This window comes from Oryza sativa, chromosome 1, assembly GCF_034140825.1.
Source record: "Oryza sativa Japonica Group chromosome 1, ASM3414082v1".
NCBI lineage: Eukaryota > Viridiplantae > Streptophyta > Magnoliopsida > Poales > Poaceae > Oryza > Oryza sativa.
In genome coordinates, this window is record NC_089035.1 from 26,792,679 (window position 1) to 26,820,247 (window position 27,569).

The window sequence follows — 27,569 nt, forward strand, 5'->3', positions numbered from 1 at the left end:
ACGCGTCCTGACTAGAGTGCCACAGGCGTTGCTGAACTTGGACCGCACTATCGGTGGCTCGATGGGCTTCCCATCCTGATCGAGAGCAATCACGTTGTAAGTTTCCTTGGGTAATTTATTCTTGCTTCTCTCACCACGTCTTTTTTTCCCACTCCCGCCTGCACTTGTAGATGTCTCCGTACGTTCAGGTGCAGACGTAGCGGTGTCCATCTCAACTTCTTGCTCTGTCCTGTTCCTCCCGGCTTTACGTTTTGAGCGGCGTCGGACTACCATCTGCACAGAATAGGTAACTCTATACACCATTAGGTTCATGTCACATCATAGTTAGGGAATAATACATGGCTAACGATTTTCATCACTTACGGCCTGTTCGATAGGTATGTAGTCCGGATCATCATCGCGGGGGGCGACTTGTGTTATTTCCATTGGAAACGGGTCACTTGGTGTGCGCCACGTTTCTTCACTAGAAGCGCCTGGATGCTTATTGCTACCGGAATTTTGAGGAGCGTTACCTTCTTGAGGCGCTATTGGTGCGTTCGATGGAACCTTTTCGTTCGACATCTTCCAACTTGACGTAAAAAAATTTGACATAAGTCCCAATTTTACGTAAGTCCCAATTTAACGCAATTTCACATAAGTCTCAATTTGACATAAGTCCCAATTTAACATAAGTCCGAATTATACATAAATCTCAATTTAACATAAGTCCCAATTATACATAAATCTCAAATTAACATAGGTCCCAATTTAGCATAAGTCACAATTAAACAGAAATCTCCATTTGACATAGGTGCCAATTTAACATAAGTCACAATTATACATAAATCTCAGTTTAACAAAAATCACAATTATACATAAATCCCAATATAACATAAGTCTCAACTTAAACATAAGTCACATTTTAACATAGCTGCCAATTTAACAAAAGTCCCAATTATACATAAATCTCAATTTAACAAAGTCCCAATTATACATAAATCCCAATTTAACATAAGTCCCAATTTAAACATAAGTCCCAATTTAAACATAAATCTCCATTTAACAATCCACAATTAAACATTCTCAAAATTAAACAATCCACAATTGCACATATCACAATCCACGATGCACAATTAAACAATCCACAATCCACAATTGCACATTTCACATTTCTTTTTTTAAAAGTAAATGTTACCGAGCGACGGCGGGGACGACCTGGCGGCGGCGATGACCTGGCGGCGGCGATGGCAACGGCGAGGGGGGAGAGGTCCGTGCGGCGGCGACGGCGACCTGGCGGCGGCGACGGCGACGGCGAGGGGGGAGAGGTCCTGGCAGTGGCGTCAGCGACGGCGAGGGGCGGGGCGACTTCGGGGAGGAGCCGGCGGTAGCGGGGACGACTTGGCGGCGGGGACGACCTGGCGGCGGCGATGGCAACGGCGAGGGGGGAGAGTTCCGTGCGGTGGCGACGGCGACCTGCCGGCGGCGACGGCGACGGCGAGGGGGGAGAGGTCCTGGCGGCAGCGACGGCAACGGCGAGGGGGGAGAGGTCCTGGCGGCGGCGACGGCAACGGCGAGGGGGGAGAGGTCCTGACGGCGGCGGCGGCGGCGGCGTGGGGCGGGGCGACTTTGGGGAGGAGCCGGCGGTGGCGGGGACGACGGCGATGGCGACTTGGGAAATTTTGGCAGCCTGGCGGCTAGGGTTTCGCGGGAGCCGGGACTTAGAAAATTTTGGCTCCCCGCGCTCCCTATATATAGGCGCAGATCATCGCATGCGGGCGGCTTAAGGGACCGCATGGAAAAATATCTTTCCATGCGGTCGACATAATCCGGCCGCATGCGAAAAAGATCTTTCCATGCGGGCTGTTAAGCCGGCCGCATGCGAAAAAGATCTTTCCATGCGGGCTGTTAAGCCGGCCGCATGCGAAAAAGATCTTTCCATGCGGGCTGTTAAGCCAGCCGCATAGAAAGATCTTTTTACCAAAAAAACTCATATTTTTTTTCCTCTATAAGTAAACTGTCCATATATATTTTTTTCCCAATATTTCGCCACAATTATACATTCCAAATGTTTTTGGCACTAAGAAAACTCATGAAAATTGCTCAAAACTCGTAATCAAATGTTACATGCTAATGATTACAACATAAGGGGGACCTAAATTCATGCACGTACATTTGCTAATGATTACAACATAAGGGGGACCTAAATTCATGCACGTACATTTGGAATACAATGAGAACTAAAGGTTACGAAATAACTATGACTTAATAACCTTGGCAACACCATCTGCTCGAACGTACGACATATTTGCTTCATCGATTGTTCTCTCAACCTTCTTAATTCGCATAGGAAGATCAGTAAACAATGGTACATCGTCGAACTGGTTGTAATCATTGGGGTCTTCGATGTTGTCGATGCCGACGATCTGTTGCTTTCCGGATATGACAATAGTTTTTCTTTCATCTGAAGGGTCCTTCACATAAAACACCTGAGCCACACGTTCTGCTAAAACCCATGGATCATCCTTGTGGCCTGTTTTACTGTGATCGACTATCGTTAGCCCGTAGTCATCAACGGAAACCCCTATTGTGTCTTTAACCCATTCACAACGGAGCACAGGGATCTGGATGTTTAGGCCATAGTCCAGTTCCCATATTTCTTGAATGGTCCCATAATACGACCTCTTTTCTCCACTCGTGTCAATCGCTTCGACACGGATCCCACTGTTTTGTGAGGTGCTTTTCATGTCCTTCGTAGTCGTACTCAAGGTAAATCCATTGATGTCGTAACCTTGCCATGAATTGACAATACTTGAAGGCCCACATGCCAATCTTTGTAAAGTAAGTTCCTCCACAGAATCACCAACTGGCAGGTTTAGATCTTTCAACCACAGAGGAAAGCGACGCTTGTGCTCTCTTGATATCCAATCATTGGACCGCCCTGGGAAGCAGGCTTTGATTTCTTCTAGGTGTCGCTCAATGAATGGCTCAACGATAGCGAGCTGTTGAAGAACGCTGTTGTGTGCCGCGGACACCTTTTTGTAATCATTATCGAAGAACTGCTTCCTACCAACAGTACCCCTTCCAGACAATCTACCTTCATGTCGATGAACAGGAATGCCAATGGCATTAGCATCCTTTATGTAGTCCATACAACACTCGACTGCCTCTTCAGTTGTGTATCCCTCTATCATTGATCCTTCCGGGTGAGCGCGATTGCGTACATAGCCTTTGAGGATCGACATGTAACGCTCATAGGCCCACATCTGATGTAAGTATAATGGACCAAGTTCAATAATCTGAGGGACGATGTGAACGATCAAATGCTCCATCATATCTAAAAATGATGGTGGGAAATACATCTCAAGCTGGCATACAGTCTCGACGGCAAATGTCTGAAGCGGACCTAATTCCAAAGGATCAAATACTTTTTGCGAAATTCGATTGAAAAAGTAGCACAACTTTGTTATAACCACCTTTGTATGGACTGGTTTGACTGCCCTTATAGCAATTGGTAGGAACACTGTTAGCAACCTATGACAGTCATGCGCATTGTATCCCGAAATGGACAAATCCTTTATTGATACTAGCTTCCTGATGTTCGATGCGAAACCAGTAGGCACTCTAACCCCTTGTAAACATTTACAGAAGGCTTTTTTCTCATCAAGTGTCAACGAGTAACAAGCAGGAGGAATCTCGGTCTTCCCATTTGGCAGCAGTACTGGGTGAAGGTCATGCCGTATGGACAAATCTACAAGGTCGTTACGTGACTTCAATCCATCCTTCGTTTTACTCGGGATGTCCAGCAATGTGCCAACGGTGCTATCAAACACGTTCTTCTCGAGGTGCATAACATCAATTGCATGTCGAATCTCTAGGTCCTTCCAGTAATCTAAGTATTTAAAGAAAATTGAGTGCTTCTTGAAAGGCGACGCAGTACCGTTCTCACCATCAGCTTTCTTCCTCTTTACTGTCTTCTTCTTTCCCTTTCCATATACAACCTTAATCTTCTTTGTTATCTCATACACGTATGTACCACCTCTTGCTACTGGGGCAGTGTCATTCTCCACTGTATTATCGAACAATCTAGCCATCTTACGGTACCTATGTCTTTGTGGTAGGAACCGTCGATGTCGCATGTACACTGTCTTCAAAGACGACGTCAGGTATTTGTATGAAGTTTTCTCCAGACATATCAGACATCCAGTCTTCCCTTTAATCTGCCCAGATAATGAAAAGTTTGCAGGTAGGTCATTGATGGTAACGAATATGATTGCACGTAGATTGAAGTGCTCCCGCTTAAACTCATCCCATAGTCGTAACCCCTCTTTCCAAAGCTCCTCCATGTCCTCCATCAAAGGCTCAAGGAAAACATCTATGTCGATTCCAGGTTGGTTTGGACCTTGTATGAGGATAGTGAGTAGAATGTACTTTCGTTTCTGACATATCCATGTTGGAAGATTATACATTGTGAGAAGGACTGGCCATGTGCTGTGCGAGCTGCTTAAGTCACCAAACGGGTTCATTCCATCAGTGCTCAACGCAAACCTTACATTCCTAGGATCCTTAGCAAATTCTGGGTGTTTTGCATCAAATGTCTTCCACTGGCGAGCGTCGGCGGGATGTCGAATCATACCATCTATTTTCCGGCTCTCTTGATGCCATCTCATCAACTCAGCATCAGTCGGGTTTGAGTACAGACGCTTCAGGCGGTCCTTAATTGGTAGGTACCACATCACCATTGAAGGAATCTTCCCGCGCTTACCCTTATCAGAATCTGGATCGGTACACTCTGAATCTACGGGCCCATTTCCCGTTTTATACCGACTTGTGCCACACGTTGGGCAACATTCCAATTCCGCATATTCTTTACGGTATAATATGCAGTGATTCTTACAAGCATGAATCTTTTCTACACCAAGAGATAAAGGACATATGAGTTTCTTCGCTTGATACGTGTTCGATGGTACAAAGTTAGGCTTAGGAAGCAACACACGCAACAAACTCATCAGATCATTAAAACTTGTGTCCGACCATCCATGTTTAGCCTTCAATCTCAGAAGTTCAAGCACTGAACGCAAGACTGTGAAATCCTTATCATATCCCTTCGTTTCATCGTAAAGAAGATCCTTCGATGCCTTCTCTAATGCTTGCCAATTCTCCAATCCTCGTGACCTGCCCGCTAGCACCTCTGGTTCAACATGGCGTAGCATATCCTCTAAATCAAAACCACCATCGAAATCATCACTATCGGTGGAAACATCGACAATCATTCTTTCACGCGACATGTCTTCGATTATAAAATTCTCTGCCTCATTCATCTCGAAACTTAACTCTTCATCGTCATCTTCCGGATTGGCGAATTCCCCGTGATAGGTCCAAACCTTGTAGTTGGCGGTGAATCCGTACTCCATTATGTGACCCAATATTTCACCAGGATCTACCAACAATTTCTGATTCTTGCAATGACGGCACGGACAAAAGATCTTTGTCATATTCTCCCTCAAAGCATGCTCCTTAGCCTGATCAATAAATTTAGATGCTTCCTTAATAAATATCGGCTGCGTTCTCCGCATCTCATACATCCATGACGACCGATCCATCTAATTATATAAAGGCAAAAAAGTTACAGATAAAAAAATAGACCGCAGGTATTTCATACAAAAGTTTAAATGCATTTGTCTCCCAAAAAAAATACAACAATACATGTAACTAGTATGTACAATTGATTACATGCAAAATTTGCCCATCAAAACATATATTTTGAAGCTAGATTTTGCAAAAAATAGTTGGAACAAACCTTGTCAAAATATTAAAAAAACTCCACTTTCCACCAACGAAATATAACAAAAATGGAGCCAAATGAAGCAAGATAGAGAGTTCTTCACCTTTCGTATAGAGTTCAAGTAAAAATTTCGAGTTGAAAACCTCCCCCCCTAATTGGTGCTTGCTTTAGGAGAGAGAAAGCTTCGTTTTCAAATGGTCAAGCTCGGGCCTGGAGGAGCATATATGGCCGATCATCGCATGCGGTCCCTTAAGCCAGCCGCATGCGAAGATCCATTATCGCATGCGGCTGCTTAGGACAGCCGCATGCGATAATGGGCCTATTTTCGCATGCGGCTGTCTTAAGGAGCCGCATGCCCTAATACATGCGGCCCCTTAAGACGGCCGCATGCGAAAATAGACCTATTATCGCATGCGGCTGTCTTAACCAGCCGCATGCGATAATGGATCTTCGCATGCGGCTAATCAACCCGCCCCGGGGGGGCGGTTTTTGCAGGCGCCGCCACAAGCGGCCCGCATGGAACCTACCGACCCCCTCGTACAGAAAAACGATTTTTGTAGTAGTGCTAGTTATTGTTATAGGTTACACTATTTTGTATTTTTAATGGTACATTGAGAACCCACACCACACGCAAACATCACAACTCACAATTTGATCCTAAGGTAATGAATAACCAATTACACCAAACGGCAAACGCTAGAGCATGTTTTGCTAACTTGCATGCAGATAACTATTTAATCATGCACGCATGCAAATAACTAACTTCTATTTCTACTCTTATTTCTGCAACGTGCAATTGCCCCCGTACTATCGCAGTCATCCTAATTACGCCCCTAAACCATAAAACTGGACATCATTCACCCTCAACTTTCAACACCGGACAAATCACCCCCCTCGATCTAATGCAGAACTGTTTTGGTCTACGTGGCGTACACGTGGCAGTCCAGTCAGCATTCTATCTTAAAAAAATTGTGAGACCCACATGTCATACACTTCTTCCCATCTTCCCCTCTCTCTCTCCTCTCTCTCTCGGCAATTGGCATGACAGGGCGGACGACGCACACGGCGGTGCGACTGACGGTGGGCGGGGGCGGTCGGCGCGGATGGCGCGGACAGGCGGGCGGTGGCGGACGAGGCGGAGAGGCAGGCGGGCTGCGGCCGAGGCGCGGACGAGGCGAGCGGTGGCGGAGAGGCGGGAGGCGGCGGAGAGGCGGACGAGGCGGGCGAGGCGAGCAGCGGCGGACAGGCGGACGATGGTGGACGAGGCGGAGAGGCGGACGAGGCGGGCGAGGCGAGCGGCGGCAGAGAGGCGGGCGGCGGTGGAGAGGCGGACGAGGCGGGCGAGGCGAGCGCCGGCGGAGAGGCGGGCAACAGCGGACAGGCGGACGAGGCGGGCGAGGCAACCGCCTCTGCATCCCGTGCAGCTGCTGCTCCCTCCCGGAGGAGGAGTTCGTCGGCTCGCTCGCCACCGCCAGCTTCTTACTGGCTCGATCCGCATCGCCGGCGTCATCTTCGTAGCCCCGATTCACATCAAGGATGAGGATGCCTCTGCGTCCCGCACGATCGCCGCCTCCGTGTCCCTAACCGCCGCTGCTCCCTCCCGGACCTCCCCCGCACCCGCCCACATGCGCCGCGCCCGCAGCCGCCCCCGCCCCTATGCGCCGCGCCCGCAACCACCGCCGCAGTCGCCTCCGCTCGGCCGTCGCCGCAACGCCGCCGTCCGCCGCCCGCCGCCCGCCCCCGTGCGCCGCCGTCCGCCGTCCGCCGCCTGCCCCTCCGTGTCTCCCGTCGCTGCCGATCCGTGAGAGAGACAGATGAAGAGTGAGATAGAGTGAGAGAGGGGAAAGTGGAAGAGTATGACAGGCGGGTCCCACAATTTTTTATTAAAAAACACTGACTGGGATGCCACGTAGACCAAAACCACCGCGGATTGGGTCGAGGGGAGTAATTCGTCCGGTTTACATAGTTGGGGGTGAAGAATGTCCGGTTTTGTGGTTCAAGGGGGTAATTCGGACGACCGCGATAGTTCGGGGGGGTAATTCGTACTTTTTCCTATTATCTATGATGTGATGTATTTTGTTTTTAGAATTTATGATGTATTTGATCTGTGATGTGAATCTGTATTTGTGATGCTTTTTTTTAGTATTTGTGATGCTTTTTTTTTAGATTTTGCAACTCAATTAGGGAAAATCAATACGCAAGCGGCAAAAAAACAATGAAAAAAACTTTTTAGTTTGGGTTGGTGTTACTACCTGAAACAAAATATCCAAGATGGATCATTAGTCCCGATTCGGGTCCCAGTTTGCAATCCGATAGTAAGGAGAGTTGCAAACATAGACTAAAATTGAGTTCCAGCGGTGCTATAGGGTATGTATACTATTATTATAATTTAGCTCCATTGTTTTTCTTCCGTGTATAGTGAAAGGGTTAGGGGTTACAAGGAGACAACTATATTGTTTGGCCACATTGGCTGCGTGGCTGATGCGCCCGTGATGTCGTTCTCGTAGAGGCATTTCTTATCAGCGATATTGTATAAAGATCATGCAAATATGCAATCCAGGCGCTTTCTCTAATTTTGGGTGAGTTCCATGACTCTTATTTGTATCCACAATCATCACAAGTGCCATATAGCTTACATAAAAAAACCTGTCACACTGGTGGAGAAGTGATTTTTACTCCCAGTTCGTAACCCTATATAGTCCCGATTTTCCAACCGGGGCTACGAATCCGGAACTAAAGATCGCTATCTTTAGTCCCGGGTGAGATAACCGGGAGTAAAAATCGATTTTTAGTCCCGGTTGGTAACCGGGACTAAAGAGGCAGATCCAGTTGCTTTTTTATTATTTTCTTCTCTTTATTATTTTTAATATATTGATTTCACCCTAACCCTATCCCGTCCCCAAAATCCCAAAACAATCATCCTTAAATTGCCTTCAAATCCACAAATCGATCATCTCAAATACATCAAAAAATCTTAAAAAAATACATCATAACTTCTACAAAATTCAATCACATATTCACATCACACACAAATAAAATACATCACACAACAATCTCAGCTCAGATTCTCAAAAAAAAAAAAAAGAAAGAAAAAAAACTGCTAGGCGCCGCCTCGCCACGCCGGCCGGCCGGCCATCCGCGCCCTGCCGCCGCAGGCTGCCGCCTCAAAGGCCGCCGCCGGCGGCCACCGCCTCGCCGCGCGCTGCGTGCCGCGCCGCCCTCGCGCCGGCAGCCGCCGCCTCGCCGGGCGCCGTGCCGCCCTCCGCGCCCCACCGCCCTCGTGCCGGCCTGGCATCTCCTCGCCCCACCGCTGCTGTGTAGAGAGGAGAAGGAGAGGAATAGATAAGGTTGAGGAGAGAGTTAAAAGGAGAGGAGGAGATAAGGTTGAGGAGAGGAGGAGGGAGGAGTTAAAGGAGAGGAGGAGATACCTCGATTCGATCGCGTAGGCGTCTCCGATCTCCACGTCGATCTTTTTTCCTGGTTGGTGTTATCAACCGGGACTACAAATAGATCTTTAGTCCCGGTTGGTAACACCAACTGGTACTAAAGATTGGAAAGTACCCCTAGAGCTTTAAAACCGGGACTAAAAATGTTTTTAGTCTCGGTTTTTAATACAACCGGGATTATTGTGAAATTTGGTCGACCGACCAAAGATGGTTTCTCCACCAGTGTCAGTGTCAAACATTTACGGGATATTGTTTGAAGAAATTGAAATATCGAAAACACTTCAAGGGACTCATATTTTCGCTTATGCTTGTGCCAGCCAAATTTTGAATTTTCAATTTTAAATTTGGAGCTGATTTTGAGGTTTTTTTATCGAAGTTTATTTTTCAGCCTTTGATTTTAGATCGCTAAGAATACATATATAAAAGTTTTATTAACAAATTACTTTTCGTTTGCAAATATGCCATTTCGCTTATTCCACAAATAAACAATGGCTCCGCAAATATTAGATAATAAATAGCACAACCACCAGTATATATCAATCAGGTCAATTTAATTTGTTGCAACATCATTAATTCAGTACCTACTCTCCTTGCACCTAACATTCTAAGAGAAACGAAAATTTACGTAGTACAAAAATACTGTCATTGTCGTTGAACTACACTTATTTCCCGTTTATATCTCCTCGAGTCTTCATCGCCGGAATCATTTTGTGATTTGTTGCTGCAAGCCTCATTATATATCGTTCAATGAGCTGTTTCACCGTGGCAGAAAGCCAGAAACAGGAACGACGGGCAAAATTATTTTCACTTATGCATGGTTCAGTATACATCGCCGGAAAAAAAAATTCAGTATACGGAAGTATCAAATCATTGGGTCCAAAATAATGATCGACAATAATCTGTTTACAAATGGTGTGCTACCTTGCGAAGTGAGCTTAACTCAACTGGTTAGGTTTCTTATCATCACTGATGGAGAAAGGGGTTTTAGTCTTGGTTGGGAACCCCCTATACTCCCGGCTATACAACTGGTACCATGAATCGGGAGTAAAAATCTATTTTTAGTCCCGGTTTGTGTTATTAACTGGGACTAAAAGTGGAGCCAGGCTAGGTCCTAGGTCTGGTTGCTTTTTTTATTATTATTTTTCATTGTTTTTAACATTGAATATTGATTTCACTCCATCCCCAAATCGTGAAATCCCAAATCAATCATCACATCACAGAGCAAAAGGATATTTTCCAAATCCTCAAATCGATCATCTCCAAATACATCACAAATTCTTAAAAAAAATTACATCACAAGTTCTAAAAAATTCATCACAAATACATCATATATTCACGTCACACACAAATCAAATACATCTTAGATCCGAATCACAAATTCTCAAAAAAAAAAAACAATCTCAGAGGCGCTGCCCGCCTGCCGCGCCCGCCCGCCGCCGCACCCGCAGCTGCCGCGTCCGCCCGTCACTCCGCCCTCCACGCCCGCCTGCTGCCACGCCGGCCGGCCACCGCCCTCCACCCGCTCGCTCTCGTGCTGTCCGCCGACCTCAGCTCGCTCACTCTCACGCTCAATTGGGAATACGAAGGAGAGGATAAGGATAAGAGGAGGAATAGGAAAGAGAGGATAGGGATAAGAGAGAGGAATAGGAAGATGAGGAGTTCGGGGGATAAGTCATAGGGATTATATACTGTATATTGATTTTTAGTCAATTTTTATTCCCGGTTGGTGTGACCGTGTGACCAACCGAAACTAAAAATGCCTGGTCCTCTGACAGCCTCGGACAGAAAATGGTCCCGGTTGCTAATACCAACAGGGACTAAACATCACCTAGGGCCGATAAAATTTGAAACCGGGATAAAAAAATCATCTTTAACTATTGTGGTTTTTGCTCAACCCAATAAAGATGGTTTCTTCAGCAGTGGATGAAATAAATTCACTCGAGTTTAAACCCTATTTTTGATATAGGTGCTTGTATTTACGACTAATTATTATCTCAATGGAGAATGATGTATATGTTTAGAGGGACGAGTGTGTAAGTATCGTGAACGTCTACCGTCTACGTTAATTTATACTGCGTTTCACAGTGCATTTAGTGGAGGATGGAGCATACACCTGTCACCGTTCATTCATGTGTAACAGGCTAACAGCGACCAGAGGTCCACTGACCTGTGGGCACTCGTCATTCGAGCCCACTAACATTAACGAGCCACGTTTATTAGAGTATTTGCATTTTTTTTGGGCTTTTAACTATTTGCCACTTTTAGATTTGGCAAATAACTATTTGTCATCCCTATCTCAATGACATGTGAGTCTAAATATATCTATTACATATGGGTCCAGTGGTAAAAAATTAATTGCTACATCTAAATGTGGCAAATGGTTAAATATCTCGCATTTTTTGAGTATAAAACGTTAGGCCAACGCGAAAAACCACCGCAGAGCCAATCCCAGTGGCGGCTTCGCCTTCGTGCCCGACGACCACCTCGAGCAGAAGGAAACGAAAGTGTAGGAAGGATGGTCTCCTCTACTTCCGGAGGACTCTCGCCGCCGGCGGTTGTGCTGGCCGTGGCGGTTGTGCTGTCGGCGGCGGCGTCACGGGCGCTGGCGGCGCCGTGCTACCCGCGCGTGTTCTGCTTCGGGGACTCGCTTACAGACACCGGCAACATCGCTTTCCTCTACGGCAACGACTCCCGCCGGCCCTCGCTGTGGCCACCCTACGGCGAGACCTTCTTCCACCGCGCCACCGGCCGCTCCTCCAACGGCCGCCTCATCATCGACTTCATCGGTACGCCTCGTCATCCATCCAGGCCTCGTCTGCATATCGATTGATCGCTCGATCCATTGCTAATATGAGATGTGGAATAATTCGCGCGCGCGTGGTGTGCATGGGTACGCCTCGTCGCGCCGCGCCGCAGCTGAAGCGATGGGGCTGCCGTTCGTGCGGCCGTACTGGGGCGGGCAGACCGCGGGGAACTTCGCCAGCGGGGCCAACTTCGCGGTGGGCGGCGCCACGGCGCTCAGCCCGGACTTCTTCCGGGAGAGAGGGGTGCCCATGGACGACGACACCGTGCACCTCGACATGGAGATGGAGTGGTTCCGTGATCTGCTCGGCATGCTCTGCACCGGCGGCGACATGGACGGTATGTTTGAATCAAAAAACACCTCTCGCCTTGCACCCACCTTTGACAATGACGTTTTGAACGAGAGATCGTGGCAGTTCTCCTTTTCTAAGCACAAATCGTAGCGGTTGCTATTTAGTAGGTGGGGCTTTATTGTCTAGAAAGGTGCGTGCCTGGAGATATACCACAATCATTAACAATATTTTGAGTATACTAGTATATGATAATACACACCATGCCACTGCCAAATATTTGGTAAACATTATATGATTTCCACGTGATCAATTGTTTTACCCTTGAGTTGGTTGCATAGAACAAAATTGAAAAAAAAAACAAATATGTCAGGTCAATGATTCATGATTGTGTTGCTACAAATGAACAAAATCTGTCTAGTTTATAATAGGATAATAAACGGACATGCTGGAAGTAGTAGGTGAAGATAGTTTCTCTACCATATAAAGCAACAATTTTGATAGTTAAAGGTCCCTTTCAACTATTATTATCCATACATACGGATTCTAAACGATGTTTATCGCACAGGTTGCAAGGGCATGATGAATCAATCTCTTTTCTTGGTTGGAGAAATCGGAGGCAATGATTACAACCTTCCTCTTATGAGCGGCATGTCCATTGAAAAGATTCGCAACTTCACTCCTAGTGTCATTGCCAAAATTTCTTCCATAATCACCGTGAGTAATATGCCTATGTTGCATCATTTTATATACCTTCAGTTCCTGTTTCACAAAACAATACAATATTACAAAGCTTGTAATGAAACAAAGCTGAGTTCGTAGGAATTGATTGGACTTGGGGCCAAGACACTAGTTGTTCCCGGTAACATCCCAATTGGATGTATTCCAATGTACCTCATGCAATTTGAGAGTGATAAGAAGGAAGATTATGAGCCAAAGATAGGTTGCCTTAGGTGGATGAATGAGTTCTCGCAATACCACAACAAACTTCTTGTAGATGAATTGGAAAACTTGCGCAAGCTTCATCTTGATGTGACCATCATCTATGCCGATTACTATGGAGCTGCCATGGAAGTTTTCCTTTCCCCTGAACGATTTGGTCAGTGAAGCTATTTCATTACTGTTTGTAAGCTTTATACTATTAATTATAGTTTGTAGGTAACTACAAGAAAAAAAAAACTTTCTGTTGGCCTCTTAAATTTGACTTCTATGGCAATCTCGAACAAATGAAATCTTTTTGTAAATATGCTTGTACCACAATCACAACATCTAAATTGGGTTTCTCTCACTCCATATATTTACCAGGTTGGCTATTTTATTTTCATCATGTTATGGAATGCACTCCTGCACTACTTTCTATATTGATAAAGAACAACTTTTCTTGTCGGTAGCTTGTTTAACACTTCCTAATAAACTGCGGTTCAGGAATTGAGGATCCTTTGGTCGCTTGCTGTGGTGGAAGAGGACCTTATGGTGTATCTGCATCTGTACGCTGTGGATATGGCGAATACAAAGTGTGTGATGACCCAGCAAAATATGCATCGTGGGATGGCTTCCATCCATCAGAAGCTGCATACAAGGGCATTGCAATTGGCCTGCTACAGGGTTCATACACTCAACCTCCAATTGTTAGCATCACTAATTCTTGTCCGCAGATAATTGGCCTTGGTTCCTCTGTTGAACACAAGGCCATGTACGACTTGTAATTCTGTAATTATATTTTGTTATTATTATACACAATATGTGATTAAAATATGTAAAGGAATATTGTGGTATTGTTGTCTCATTATAGAACCACAGTACTGTTCTACATCACAACTGTTACTAAATGACATGTTGACTTTTTCATTTTTCTTCTCTCTTTTTTTTTTGTCATGAGGTTTTATTTATAGTTCTTTTTCGTCTTCCTAAACTTTTGAGATTTCTTTTTTCTTTGTTTCTTATAAGTATGTGGCGTAATGTTCTAACTTATATATTGTAGCACAAGGCTTAGTGGTTACTAGAAGATATGTAAATTAGTTCTTTGTTCACCTTGTCTAGATGGCTGTTGCCGCCGTGATGTCGCCTCTTCCTTCCTTTTGCCTTTCTCGGGAATGTTTCATGCATACTTCTGGGTTTTGGTTCGTGTGTTCTCTAGTTATTGTCATAGGCTACACTATTTTGCATTTCTAATGGTACATTTAGAACACAACTCACTATTCTCACTATTGATTTGTTGTCGATTTCAAAATTATTAAATGGTGAAAAACAATATAATTAAGACTCTCTCTTGATACTTAGTAATTCATAATTTCTAAATTAAATTAATAAAAAACTCCAAAAAATTATAATAAGGCTTTGGTGTGAATTAAAATTAGAATACAAAGAAAAACGTTATACTTACAAAATTAGTAACAATTTGCACGGGTTGTCGGCTAGTATTTGTTAATTTCGAATAGAGATTTTATAACAGAACATTTTTTTCTCCTTCAGCGTGAGTGGCTATAATTAGTACTGTCTTAGATCAGTTGTAGGATTTTTAGTTTGCTTTATGTTGAGTGAACCAAGTAATAAGTAGATGTAGTTTTTTTAAGCAAAGATCAGAATTTATTTCATCAATTGAAAAAACACCAATCATGTTGTGACAGCATTTTTGAAAACAAGAAATTGCTCACTACTCGCATACACAAATTTAGGCATCGGCCGGTTACTATACTTGTGTGGAAGCGATAATCGGAAGAGGTAACCGGCAGATGGCCACCGGTAAATAGAGTGCTGCATATTACATTCAAATCTTTACTTTAAAAACTGACCAAATCTTTCGTGTGCAAAAATATTAAGTTCCACGTTGTAGCGCCCGTTCCGTCGTGGCGCCTAGCGGGAAAACTATCTCTTAAAAAACCTATTTGCGAAATCTGTTTCTTTGCTTGTTGTCTAGTGTCCGTGCCATCTCAGATCTCAAATCCCCGATCTATCGTCGAGTTCAATCCCAAATCCAAATCCTTCCCAAATCAATTCCTCCGCAAAAGTCTATTTTGCCTCCCCCGGGTTCGATGGGCCGAATCTCTCTCGGCCCATCTCCCCCTCCCTCCCTGGCACTCTCTCTCTCTCTCTCTCCCTCCCTACCTCCGCTCTGCCCGCGCGCCGCGCGCGCGTGCGCGAGAGCCGCGCCGAGCGCCCCTCCCTCGCTCTGCCCGCGCGTGCGCGAGAGCCGCGTGGTCGCCGCCCGTGCCGCGCCTGCGCCGTCTGCGCCGCCCGGCCCCGCTGCCCTGCCGCGCAGCCGCTCGGCCCCGCGAGCCTGCCGCGCCTGCCCGAGCCGCGCCGCTCAAACCGCCGCGCCGCCCGTTGCTTCCCGCGCGCGCGTGCCGTGGTGGCCGACCGCCTGGTCGCTGCCGCCGTCAGCCTCTGCCGCGCCTGCCCGCGCCTGCCACCCGTGTTGTCGCGCCGCTCCAAACCGCCCCGCCATCATCGCCGTCGTCATCGCCTCGGCCCCGCCACTCCGCGCGCTAGCCTCCAAGGGGCGGAGGCAGAGCTCCTCCTCCCTCTGCCGCGTCGCCCCCGCTCCTTCCTCCTTTTCCCAAAGAGGCAAGGGACAAGCCCCCTTTTCTCTCCCTCTTTTCCCCTTTTTCCTCCCGCCGGCGTCATCCTCCTCCCTCCTCCCTGTCGCCGCTTTGGCCGCGACCGCCGAGCGCTAGCCCTCTCCTTTGACCGCCTTAGGTCGGTTCCCAAACCGACATTGCCATCCTATAAACCCAAGCTTCCCCCTTTCCTTTCCTCTCCCATTCGCCTCCACGCCATTGCCGCCGCCTCCCGTGCTCTGTTCGCCGTCGCCGTTCGTCGTTGCGCGTGTCGGAGGAGCCGGCACGAGCAAGGACGCGGAAGGGGACTCTGGGCGCGCCCTCTCCTTCCTCTTCCCCGGCCCGAGGCCGGAGAGATTACTCCCGCGCCGTCGGCCTCTCGTCACTGCGCCCACCCGCACGGTAGTGCATCTCCCCGTTCTCCCTCCTCGCTCCATCTCCTCCCCTTAGACTCGGGTAGTAGCACGAGTAGCCTCCCCGTAGCTAGCCGGCGCCGCCCCAACCGTTGCCGCCGCTCGCCGTGTGCTCGCCGCCATCGCCGCCCGAGCTCGGAAGCGCCGCTCGTCGCCGGCCTCGCTCGGCGCAGCTCCGCCCAATCCAACGCTAGCATCGGATTCCCATAGCCGCGTAGATGCTCTCGCCGCCGGGAATCGGCCCCTCGTGACCTCGTCGCCGTTTCCCCCTTCTCCCGCCGCCGGTTGCCGCCGCCGCAATTCGCCGCCGTCAAGCTCCCTCCGGCGAATCCGAGCCGTTGGCTCGTCTCCCCTCGTCCTGTGCAACCACTCGGTGTGCTCGCTTTCGCCTGTATCGCTGTGGTTCGCTCCGCCGCTCGCCGCTGTCGTCCGCCGTCCGTTCCGGCCGGCGTCGTCGTCTACCTCCCGCCGGCCCGCGTGGCAGCCACGTAGGCGCCACGTCGGCGCCAGCTCGGCCAAGACCGGGTTGAGCCGACCCCAGTCAGCCCCTCCCCGTGCGTGCGTTCCACCGCGAGCCGTGAGGCTGCGCGTGGGCCCGCCGCATCCACGTCCACCGCGAACCGCGCGCGTGCACCGCGTCCCTCCCCCGCCCGCGCGCGTGCGCCGCGTGCTCGCTCCGCACGGTGAACCGTGTCACCGACAAGCGGGTCCCACCAAGGACCACGCAAGGTGAGCCCGGTCCACCGGCTCTCTCTCTCCTTGCCTCCCGCGCGCGTGTGCCTTGGACCGCCTTGGGCCGGCTGGCCCATTTAGCTCGACCGAGCCGCCCCTTTTCTCTCGGGCCGCGCCCTAGCCGCCCGAGGAAAGTCTATTTTCCCTCCCTCTTTTCTTTTCTTTTTTTTTCTTTTCCAAAAAGGATTTAATTAAATCCTTTTCCTTTAGACCAAAAATCCAATAATCTTAGAAATTCAATATCTTCCCAACCATAAATCCGTTTGACTCCGTTCAACTTCCAAAATTCCTCAAATCTCGAGATCTATCTAATGGCACGCTTAGAGGTCATTAATAGGGCTTTATTTTCGCCGTTTGTTGAGTTTTCCCGTTTCGCGTGTAGTTTCGGAGCCCGAAGACCCGCAGTGCGAGGATTTCGAGGATCAAGCTCAAGATCTCGAGCAAGGCAAGCCACCTTTGAACATCTTGAGCCTATATTTGAACTTAATTATGTTGCTTGAAAAATATTATGCATTGATAGGATCGCACTTAATCTGTTTGTCCCGTCTGCAAGGCAGATTGGCGGACCTACCTAGTTTGTTGCATCTGATCCTTCCTTTGTTAATTGTTATACCATGTTCCCTTGTAACCATCTAGTTGCGCCTCGATATTCGTGCACTCTGTGCGAGTACCGACGGTCGCCTTCAAACTTAAAATCTGAGTAACTTCTTGGGTAAAACTTGGGTTTTACAAAAGACTTGGAAAACCCGACACCTGGGTCGGTGCTTGCGAACTAAATGAATTTCCAAAACCGCGGACCGGGGAATGTACTGGGTGTACGGTTTCCCGCTCTTGTACCTAAGGACCGTTTCCTTGGAATTTCATCCGAACATAAGACAAGTACGACCACATGGGTGGAATGGGACACCCCTGGCTGAGTAACTAGCTTATCAGGGGAGCCTTGATGCCGAGAGACATGTGGATTCGTCGGGGTGGTGTCGGGGAGGACCCCTGGGCTTCCTGGCACAGTATGGTCTGGGACCTAACCTGTTGTCGGTCTGGGACCCCTCTCGTCGGCATATGGTAAACCTGTGTCGGCTTTGGAAATGCCTTGTCATGAAAGCTTGGAGGTCTCCCGACGTGGCTGATCCCCACGGGCTGGGTGATCCGGGTTAGTAATGTCGTGTGGGTAAAGTGTACCCCCTCTGTAGAGGTTAACAAACTGTTCGAACAGCCGTGCCCACGGTCATGGGCGGATGTGAGGTGATTCCTAGCGTAGTTTTGTTTGACTACTGCTTGTGAAATTGCTGTTGTGGAAAGGGGTTCGATGTTTGAAAAATCTGCAGCTGATGGGATCAGCAGGCCCGGGTGGCCGTTTGAAAGTTGTTGGCCCGGGTGGCCGTTTGAAAGCTATTGGCCGGGTGCCAACCTTGAATCAATTCAAAAAGACTGATACATTGCACATACTCCGACCGGACGAGACGCACTGTCTCATCCGTGTCGTTTGAGAAGCACTCACTTAATTGTTTACAGAAAAGAGTTCAAATAAAATCACTTGCAAAAAAAAACAACAGCCCTTTTCTTTGAAGCCTGCGTTAAACACTTATTTCCCATGGCTTGCTGAGTACTTCCGTACTCACCCTTGCTCTATATAAATAATCTCCCCAGTTGCTGAAGAAGATGAAGCGGATCCTGCTGATGAGGAGTTCTTCCAGGAGCAAGCCGGCTACGATGAGTTTTAGGGTTTCGGCCTAGTTCCCAAGTCGCGCCTGTGTTGTTTGGTCCAAGTCCTGGCTTCCGCTTCCCTTTTGTAATGCAGTTGTGAGCTCGGGATCTGTCCGCAGCCCAACATGGCTGTACCTCTACTCTATAATAAAGAGACCTCTGTTGCTGTGATAATCTGTCTTCCTGTGATACCAGCACTGTTTCCTGGGACTGGTATCGATTAACAGGTTAATTTGGAGCGTCACGGGCTAGTTCCGATCGGTACTAGTTCGGGGCGTGACACACGTGTACTTCAAAATTCAAAGCGCGTGTTTCTTCGAAAAAAAGAAAACTTCAAAGAGTGTGTGTCTCAGGGTTTACGATTCCGACAGGCCCTTCCGTTTCGGGTACTGGCGGAATTTGGAATTTCGCGAAATCCGGTGGAAAACCAGTAAATTCCGAACAAATTTCATAAACCAAAATTTGAATACAAAATCCCTAAGTTGCCAACAAGTTCTCGAAAACCGGTCGGTTTTAGCGAAATTCCGATCGAAATCATCGAAATTTTGATCAGTAATTTGTAATAGAGGTAATTTGCTGAAATTCTTTTTTTTCATGATGTAAGTTTTAGTAGATACACACAATACATCATTTTTTTGAAAATTTATATCCTAATAAGTTCTATGGATATCATAATATTTGTAAGATTTTATTTTATTTTTTCTTTTTTTATCAATTTAAATTTAAATCTGAATAAAATTTCTCAAAATTTACTTTCGAGTCTGATCGGAACGTCGAAATTTTACGAAATCCGACCGGAATCATGAGCCCTGGTGTCTCTCTCAGCTTGTCCAGATACTTCCCCGCTTGTCCAGTGGAGGATGGAGGGTAGCTGTGCCTGTGACAACTGACAACTGACAACCAACAACCACAGGCCCCAGTGCCCCACTGCTCCTTGTACTCGGCCCCAGTTGACAGTGCCGCAGTGACAAGCCAAACAGCGACGAAAAAACAACTCCCCGAGCCGCTTGACCGACGCTTCGCCTTTATTTGCTGCTCCATCTCGAATTCTGGACTGGAGCAGAGAGAAAGAATGGCTTCCTCTACCTCCGGGAGAAGAGGAGAGCTGCGGCGGTGGTGCTGGCGGCCGTGGCTGTGCTGCTCTCGGCGTCACAGGCACTGGCGGCGCCGTGCTATCCGCGCGTGTTCAGCTTCGGGGACTCGCTTACAGACACCGGCAACATCGCTTTCCTCTACGGCAACGACTCCCGCCGGCCCACGCTGTGGCCACCCTACGGCGAGACCTTCTTCCACCGCGCCACCGGCCGCGCCTCCAACGGCCGCCTCATCATCGACTTCATTGGTACGCTACTCGCAACCAATCCAGCCCCTCCTCCCTGTATTTGCTTGATCCAACACAGGAGTACTACTAATTACTTGAGATTTGGAAATCGCGCGCGTTGCGCTGGCCGCAGCTGACGCGCTGGGGCTGCCATTCGTGCGGCCGTACTGGAGCGGGCGGACCGCGGGGGACTTCGCCCACGGGGCCAACTTCGCGGTGGGCGGCGCCACGGCGCTCAGCCCGGATTTCTACCGGGAGAGAGGCGTGCACGTGCGCGACACCGTGCACCTCGACATGGAGATGAACTGGTTCCGCGATCTGCTCGGCCTGCTCTGCCCAGACGATCTTGCCGGTATATATGTTCGTCTATTGAACTCTTTCTCCTTCCACGCACCTTGCCACCTCTGACGATGACGCTCCAAAGTAACAGTTTGGTAGGAGGTGAGGGTAGCTAGCAGTCGCGGTCTCCCGTATCCAAATCTTCTGTTGTACTATAGTGGCATCGATTCTATACACGGTAGTAATTCCAGTGAGGCTGTGAGGGTAAACGGTGACCTTACTTACTGTAGCAGCTGTTACTGCAGAAGAAGATCGCGATGTTTTGCTTTCGATCCAACGGTTAATGGAATGATGGATGCCTCTAATGCAAACACACTACACTTTGTAGGTTATCCGCATTTTATCCTCCACTGCCGATGATCCGTTTCCAGCAGCCGCCAGTAGGTGAGGCTTTAATGCCATGAAGGTGGTGGGAGAGACCAGAGACTATATTTTGGACTTTTTTTTTTGTTTAGGCCTTGTTTAGTTCCTAAATTTTTTTTCTCAAAAACATCACATCAAATATTTGTACACATACATGGTGTATTAAATATAGATAAAAATAAAAAACTAATTGCACAGTTTGCATGGAAATCACGAGATGAATCTTTTAAGACTAATTAGTCCATGATTAGCCATAAGTGCTATAGTACCCACATGTGCTAATGACGGATTAATTGGGCTTAATAAATTTGTCTCGCGGTTTCCAGGCGAGTTATGAAATTAGTTTTTTCATTTGTGTCCGAAAACCCCTTCCGATATCCGTTCAAACGTCCGATGTGACACCCAAAAATTTTCTTTTCGCGAACTAAAGCAGGTGTTAGGGGTTGGATGGTGGTGATATTGGGCACACTTCCAAGCTTAAGATTTCGCTCAGAGGTAAGTTTGAGCTAACTACTGCTATAAGCCCATATAAAAATAATGTTGAAGTAAATATATTTGCAGATATTAGTTATAAGGTTGTCTATACTTCTCTTCTTCTCTCTATCTATCCATTGCTAATGCTGGGTGGATCTTGCTCTATTTATGCCCATCGCCACCGGATCCTGCTGCACGTCACTAATTCTATGCACCTATTACTGACTAGATCCCACCGTCCATCACCAACACTATGGCAACACACTCTAGCTAGGAAGCAGATAGCGGCCAGAGGGGTGTGCATTCTGATGGTACGCCGCCTATTGTCCGCTCTAGCCCAGTCGTGTGGTTGCTGGTTGTGCGCCTCTCCCATCACACCTCCATCCGGGAAGCATAGTAAAAAAAAAACCCAGACCGGTGATCAACCCAGTGACCTCGTCGGTTCACTGGTTCACCGGTCGGACCGCCGGGTCAGCCGGTTCAGGTGCTGAACCGGATGTATATAGTTACTATATCTTTTTATTAGACAAGATGAGCTAGCTAGTAAAATGGTAAGGCTGACAAGTTCTCAACCCACATGTCATGGGTTCAAGTCACTTCCCAGTTTCCCACATATGTTTTATTTTGCATAAAATGTAAATGGGCCATAGAGTAAGATGATGGGCCTTACAAGGCCAGCTGAACTGACAATGAACCACTAGTTCTTACTAGCCCGGTTCACCGGTTTTCACCAAAACCTGCCCGGTTCACAGGGTTCTTACCGGTCAAATGCATGAGCGGTCTTTCTACTAGACCAAACCGGTGAGAGGCATGGTTCCGGTTTTTTATACTAAGCCGAGAAGTGAATGCCACTATACTGGATTGGTTATTCTATTCGTAAAAATAGGAAAGAGATAGGTTGGCGAACGCATGGGCAAAGGAGGCTTGTGCACCCCTTACGGCTGCATGACACATTTAACCACTGGCTAGTGCATCGGTTTGATAGATTGTGATGACTTACTGTTAATGGTACGGTGGTCTTGGGCTCATGTGTGCTTGAGCAAACAAATTCACTAATCCAAGGCAAGCGCGGAGCAGCCCCATGGCGTCATGTGTGTGTACGCTGCGGCCAACTAGTCCCAGGCAAGCAACACGGCAAAAAGCATATAACATTAAAGATAAAGTTGCATCAAAATATTTTTCATGATAATATATTGATACAGTCCCTACATTTCTTTACTTGTTAGGGTATTTACATTGTATCAGCATGTTGTATCACTATCTCTTATCATACGAAACATTAAATATATATATAGTTGCATCAAAATATTTTCCATGAAAATATAATAATGTCATTTTAACATATCAAATCTTAATATGTTTATATATATTAGTGACTTAAGATTTGATGGTTTGTACTGCACTCATTCTAGGACATAATCTATTTGAGAATGAAGAGAATTTCATAAATCCTAATAGAACAATTCATGGCACTAGATCATCCAGTGAGAGTTGTGGTTAAACCATCATCTACTATTAGTTCAAAAGTTCGGCATCAGTGCCGTGGATGGTAGAAACATTGTACCTCACTTTTTTTAGTTTACCTTCCTTAACTTTCCATGTTCATTTTCTGTTTAAGAAGTGGGAATATTGGATTGTCTGGAATAAAGTCGGAAAGATAAACTCTTATGTGTTGTGGTTACTTAGTCAAATGTGGTTACTTAGTTTATGGCACAACAATAAATTGTGCTTCCAAAGAGGAGAACTGCACCAACAAAAATATGGAAAGCAATTCATCATTACCAAGAAATAGTGGAATTTATTTATGGATTGAAGATTGGTGGCTTCTGGTTGTACTAAGGAATACTGTCCATTCCAACATCCGGGGGGATATTCGATGAGAACCCGTGAGAAAACTGGATGTAAACATTTTCTAAATTCATGAAGAAATGTTAATCTAAAATTTGTCTTTTTGTTAAGCATGAATACGTTCCCACCAAATCTACTTTTAATCGAAAATTTGTCTTTTTGTTCTCAAGAACTTGAGTTTGAACTTGAATATATTTCATGTATATACCTATCACTAGTATTTTTTTTCATTAATTTAGAAAACCTTTAGGTTCGGTTTTCACGGGTTTTTACTTATTTGATGGTTTTCATTGGATATTCCCCCCCAACATCCATACCATGACATATCAATTAATCATCGAGATACACAATAATTGATAGTGTATTTTCTTAAAATTAAATTCAATAAAGAGACATTTTCAGACATTTTGCTTATCTCCTCATTTTGCACTACAAATCTGAATGCATTGGTTTCTAAATAGACATACTCATGGGATGAAATCATAAATTATTAAGAGTATTTCATAAACGCACACCATGCCACTGCTAAATATATGGTTGGCATGATGTGATTGTCAAGTGAGAAATGGTTACACTCCTCAAAGGCCTACAAAAAAAAATCTGAAATCAATTAATATGCTAGTGGAAAGATTATGTTGCTACAAATCTGGTTTGTAACATGCTAAAAAAATGAATATGCAGATAGTGATGAACGTTTAACTACCATATAAAGCATCAATTTTGATACTTAAAGGCCCTTTTCAACAATACTACATATTTACATGCTAATTCTAACCATGTTTATATCACAGATTGCAACGACATGATGAATCAATCTCTGTTCTTAGTCGGAGAAATTGGTGGCAACGATTACAACCATCCTCTTATCTGTGGGGTATCCATTAGAAAGATTCGCAGCTTCACTCCGAGTGTCATTGCCGAAATTTCTTCCACAATCACTGTAAGTAATATGCCTATGGACATACATACATACATATATATAAGGTGCCTGGGCCTCAAGGTTTGAAATACACTAATTGGCTCAATTTTGTTGAATGTTTTCAACTTATGGTTTTTATATACCTAGATGCAAGAATTTGATTCATACCCATTACTAGCAATAACACAACTCAATTCAAGGATGGGAGACAACCTTTTTTTTTACATGGGAAAAAAACATCTTGTTATTTATACTTTATTGATGTCTTATTCTATATTTTATGGAATTCCTCTTTTGTAGCTGTGACACAACTTCTTATTTACTCCCTCCATCCCAAAAAAAGCCAACCTAGGAGGGGTTGTGACCCCTCGTAGTACAAGGAGTCTAGACAACCCTCTGTTCAGATTCTTTGTACTAGGAGGGGTTGGTTTTTTCCGGGACGGAGGGAGTATGTGTGAGAACTATAAATGTCTTGATCATATTTGTTGTAATATTTGTAAATGGATCAGAATGGTCCAAAGATAAGACTTTTTGGATTGTTAGAGATGGACTCACTTCACTCGTTTGTATAACTAGTCCTTTTTCACCATAACAAGCTAATGTATCACAACACGGAACAAGTGTATATGGCTATAATGCAATAGAGTTGAGTTTGTAGGAATTGATCAGGCTTGGAGCCAAGACGTTAGTTGTTCCTGGTAATCTCCCAATTGGATGTATTCCATACTATCTCATGATATTCAAGAGTGGTAAGAAGGAAGATTATGAGCCAGAGACAGGTTGCCTCAGGTGGATGAACGGGTTCTCGCAATACCACAACAAACTTCTTATGGATGAACTGGAAAATTTACGGAAGCTTCATCCTGATGTGGCCATCATCTATGCCGATTACTATGGAGCTGCTATGGGAATCTTCTTTTCCCCTGAACAATTTGGTGAGTTCTGTTAATTCATTACTGTATCTACACTGGTGGAGAAGTGCTTTTTGGTCCCGGTTTATAACCCCCCTTTAGTCCCGGTTGTCCAACCGGGACTACGAATCCGGGACTAAAGATCACTATCTTTAGTCCCGGGTGAAATAACCGGGACTAAAGATCGATCCTTAGTCTCGGTTGGTAACACCAACCGGGACTAAAGAGGGAATAACAGCAGTACAGGTGGTCCTCTTTCCTTTTTTTTTTCTTTTTTATTTTCTCTCAAATCAAGTGGGATGCATATCCCCAAATCCCAAATCAAAGTAACATCCCAAATCTACATCACAAATCTTTAAGTTACTTATACACATAAATCAAATACATCGCAAATCCTAAAAAAAATTACACAAATCAAATTACATCACAAGTTCTACAAAATTCATCGCAAATACATCACAAGTTCACATCGCACATAAATCAAATACATCACAGAATCATGCAATAAATCACAAATTCTAAAAAAAAAACCACAGAGGTGCCGCTCGGCCGGCCGCTGCCGCCTCCTATCCGCGCCAGCTAGCCACCGCCGCGCGGCGTTGCCTGCCGCCGCGCCGCCCTACGCGCTGCCGCCCGCTGCCGCGCTGGCCGCCGCACCGGCCGCCGCCCCACCGCACGGCCCTGCGCGCCGCCGCACCGGTCGCCGCCACGTCGGCCACGCCGCCCGCCGCCCGGCGCCCGGCCGGCCCTCGATCTCGCTCGATCCACAAAAAAAAGAGAGGAAGGAAGAAAGAGATAAGGCATGAGTTAGAGAGGAAGAAAGAAAGAGATAGAGTTTGTTGTGTGGACGAGAGAAGAGGATAAGTAATAGGGATTATATAGTACGCGTTGATTTTTATTCCCGGTTAGTAACAACAACTGGGACTAAAGTTAGATCTTTAGTCCCGGTTGGTGTTACAAACCGGGACTAAAGATCCTAGGCGCCTGACACGGTCTGACATATTACCAACTGGGACTAAAGATGATTTTTAGTCCCAGTTGGTAACACAAACCGGGAATAAAGATCATCTAGTCATGTTCTTCTTATAAACCGGGACAAAAAATCGTTTTTAGTCCCGGTTTTTAATAGAACCGGGACTATTGTAGATTTGGGTTGACCGATCAAAGATGGTTTCTCCACCAGTGCTACTCTGATTTCTTTTGTAAAGCTTAACACTATTAATTTTAGTATTTATTTTACACAAAAATACTCTATATATGTGTTCGCTTAAATTCGATTTCCTTACGGCTTCTCAAACAAATCGAAGCAAATCTTTTTGTATGCTCGTTTCATAGTCACAATAGCTAAATACGATTTCTCCCCCTTCATTTATTTGCCAGGTCCACTAGTTTATTTTCATCATGTCATGTAAGGTACCCCTACTCTACTTTCTATGTTGATAATGAATCGCTTGATGACAAATACTATATTTGTTCTTGCTTCAACTATTCGTAGTAGACAGCAAAGTGTCTAGAGGAGATGAGCTGAAAAGCAATAGGAAAAGATGTCATGATATTCAAGAGCTGAAAAGCAATAGGCATCTAAATTTGATTTCCCTAGTGCTTCTCAAACCAAAGCAAATCTTTATCTATGCTTTTATCTTAGCCACAACAGCTAAATAGGATTTCTGCTCCACAAATTTATTATCAAGTTGGCTACTTTATTTTTCAGCACCCATGTCATGCACTCCCATGCTAATTTCTGCATTGACAAATCACGGTTTTTGTTGTCGTTGATAGCTTAAATAAAAATTTTCTGATTGTGTTTCAGGAATTGAGAATCCTTTGGCAGCTTGCTGTGGTGGAGGAGGACCTTATGGTGTATCTGAAACTGCAAGATGTGGACATGGTGAATACAAGGTGTGCGATGACCCTCAACTGTATGGGTCATGGGATGACTATCATCCATCAGAAGCTGTGTTTAAGGCCATTGCAATTGGCCTGCTACGGGGTTCATACACACAAGCTCCACTCGCGTGCCCACAAATTACAGAGCTCGGTTCTTCTGTTGAATACAAGGTCCTCTATGATTTGTAGTTGTGACTATATTTTTGTTATTTTCATAGAGTGTATGTGTGGATAAAAGGTTCACGTGAAATTGTCAAAATAAGCTGGTATTGTGCTGAAATCGAGTTAAACTTAGGCCATCGATCTTGTAAAGGATTAGGTCTATGACTTCCACCTCAAGTGTGCCACCTCCATGAATCAAAGCACTTCATTTTTTTATATTTTCCATCGTAAGTTGTGTTTTATTTAGTTAATAATTTGACATGTACGGTTCATCTTGTCTTTAGTTCTCAATGGCTTAGTTGAAGACTAATCATTCATATATCCCAATAGTTTGTTTGTTTGATTATCTGGGTTGATGTAATCTAAATATATTCGACCATGTACCCATTCTCTATTCAACAATTTATCTTGTGTTTAATTCCCCATTCATAATATTTAGATTGCATTTATCTTGTTCTTGTAGTACTCGTTTGTTCAGGAATCCTAATCCATGCACGCGTGGCGGGGGGCGGGGGGGGGGGGGGGAGCGCGTGCAGTTTCCGACCGCGTGACAACAAGCTCGGGATAGGGTTAGGGTTTGGGATTCGGGATGGGTGAGGGAAGGTGGCACTGGGAGGGGGAAATTGGGATTAGCTTAGAG

General features: G+C 46.0%; 2 protein-coding genes across 2 annotated transcripts; both read left to right on the plus strand.

The window, feature by feature from the left end:
* Positions 1-11,628: 11,628 nt before the first annotated feature.
* Positions 11,629-14,147, plus strand: LOC4326253 (GDSL esterase/lipase At1g28600). The gene is made up of 5 exons (XM_015772461.3): positions 11,629-11,993; positions 12,124-12,348; positions 12,868-13,016; positions 13,122-13,398; positions 13,725-14,147. The coding sequence occupies exons 1-5, from the start codon at positions 11,723-11,725 to the stop codon at positions 14,003-14,005; spliced, it is 1,203 nt and encodes a 400-aa protein (XP_015627947.1). The 5' UTR covers positions 11,629-11,722; the 3' UTR covers positions 14,006-14,147.
* Positions 14,148-19,761: 5,614 nt separating this feature from the next.
* On the plus strand, positions 19,762-27,154 carry LOC4326254 (GDSL esterase/lipase At1g28600). The gene is made up of 5 exons (XM_015783356.3): positions 19,762-20,047; positions 20,160-20,378; positions 23,842-23,990; positions 24,628-24,904; positions 26,691-27,154. Exons 2-5 carry the CDS (start codon positions 20,321-20,323, stop codon positions 26,954-26,956), a joined length of 750 nt encoding a protein of 249 aa, XP_015638842.2. The 5' UTR covers positions 19,762-20,047; positions 20,160-20,320; the 3' UTR covers positions 26,957-27,154.
* Positions 27,155-27,569: the final 415 nt, after the last annotated feature.

Bases quoted from the DNA above. Each gene is read 5' to 3' on its own strand.
- LOC4326253 (XM_015772461.3), top strand. From the start codon at position 11,723: ATGGTCTCCTCTACTTCCGGAGGACTCTCGCCGCCGGCGGTTGTGCTG. The intron at 12,349-12,867 runs GTATGTTTGAAT...TTTATCGCACAG, and splicing joins CACCGGCGGCGACATGGACG to GTTGCAAGGGCATGATGAAT. The intron at 13,017-13,121 runs GTGAGTAATATG...CTGAGTTCGTAG, and splicing joins AAATTTCTTCCATAATCACC to GAATTGATTGGACTTGGGGC.
- LOC4326254 (XM_015783356.3), top strand. From the start codon at position 20,321: ATGGAGATGAACTGGTTCCGCGATCTGCTCGGCCTGCTCTGCCCAGAC. The intron at 20,379-23,841 runs GTATATATGTTC...TTTATATCACAG, and splicing joins CTGCCCAGACGATCTTGCCG to ATTGCAACGACATGATGAAT. The intron at 23,991-24,627 runs GTAAGTAATATG...TTGAGTTTGTAG, and splicing joins AAATTTCTTCCACAATCACT to GAATTGATCAGGCTTGGAGC.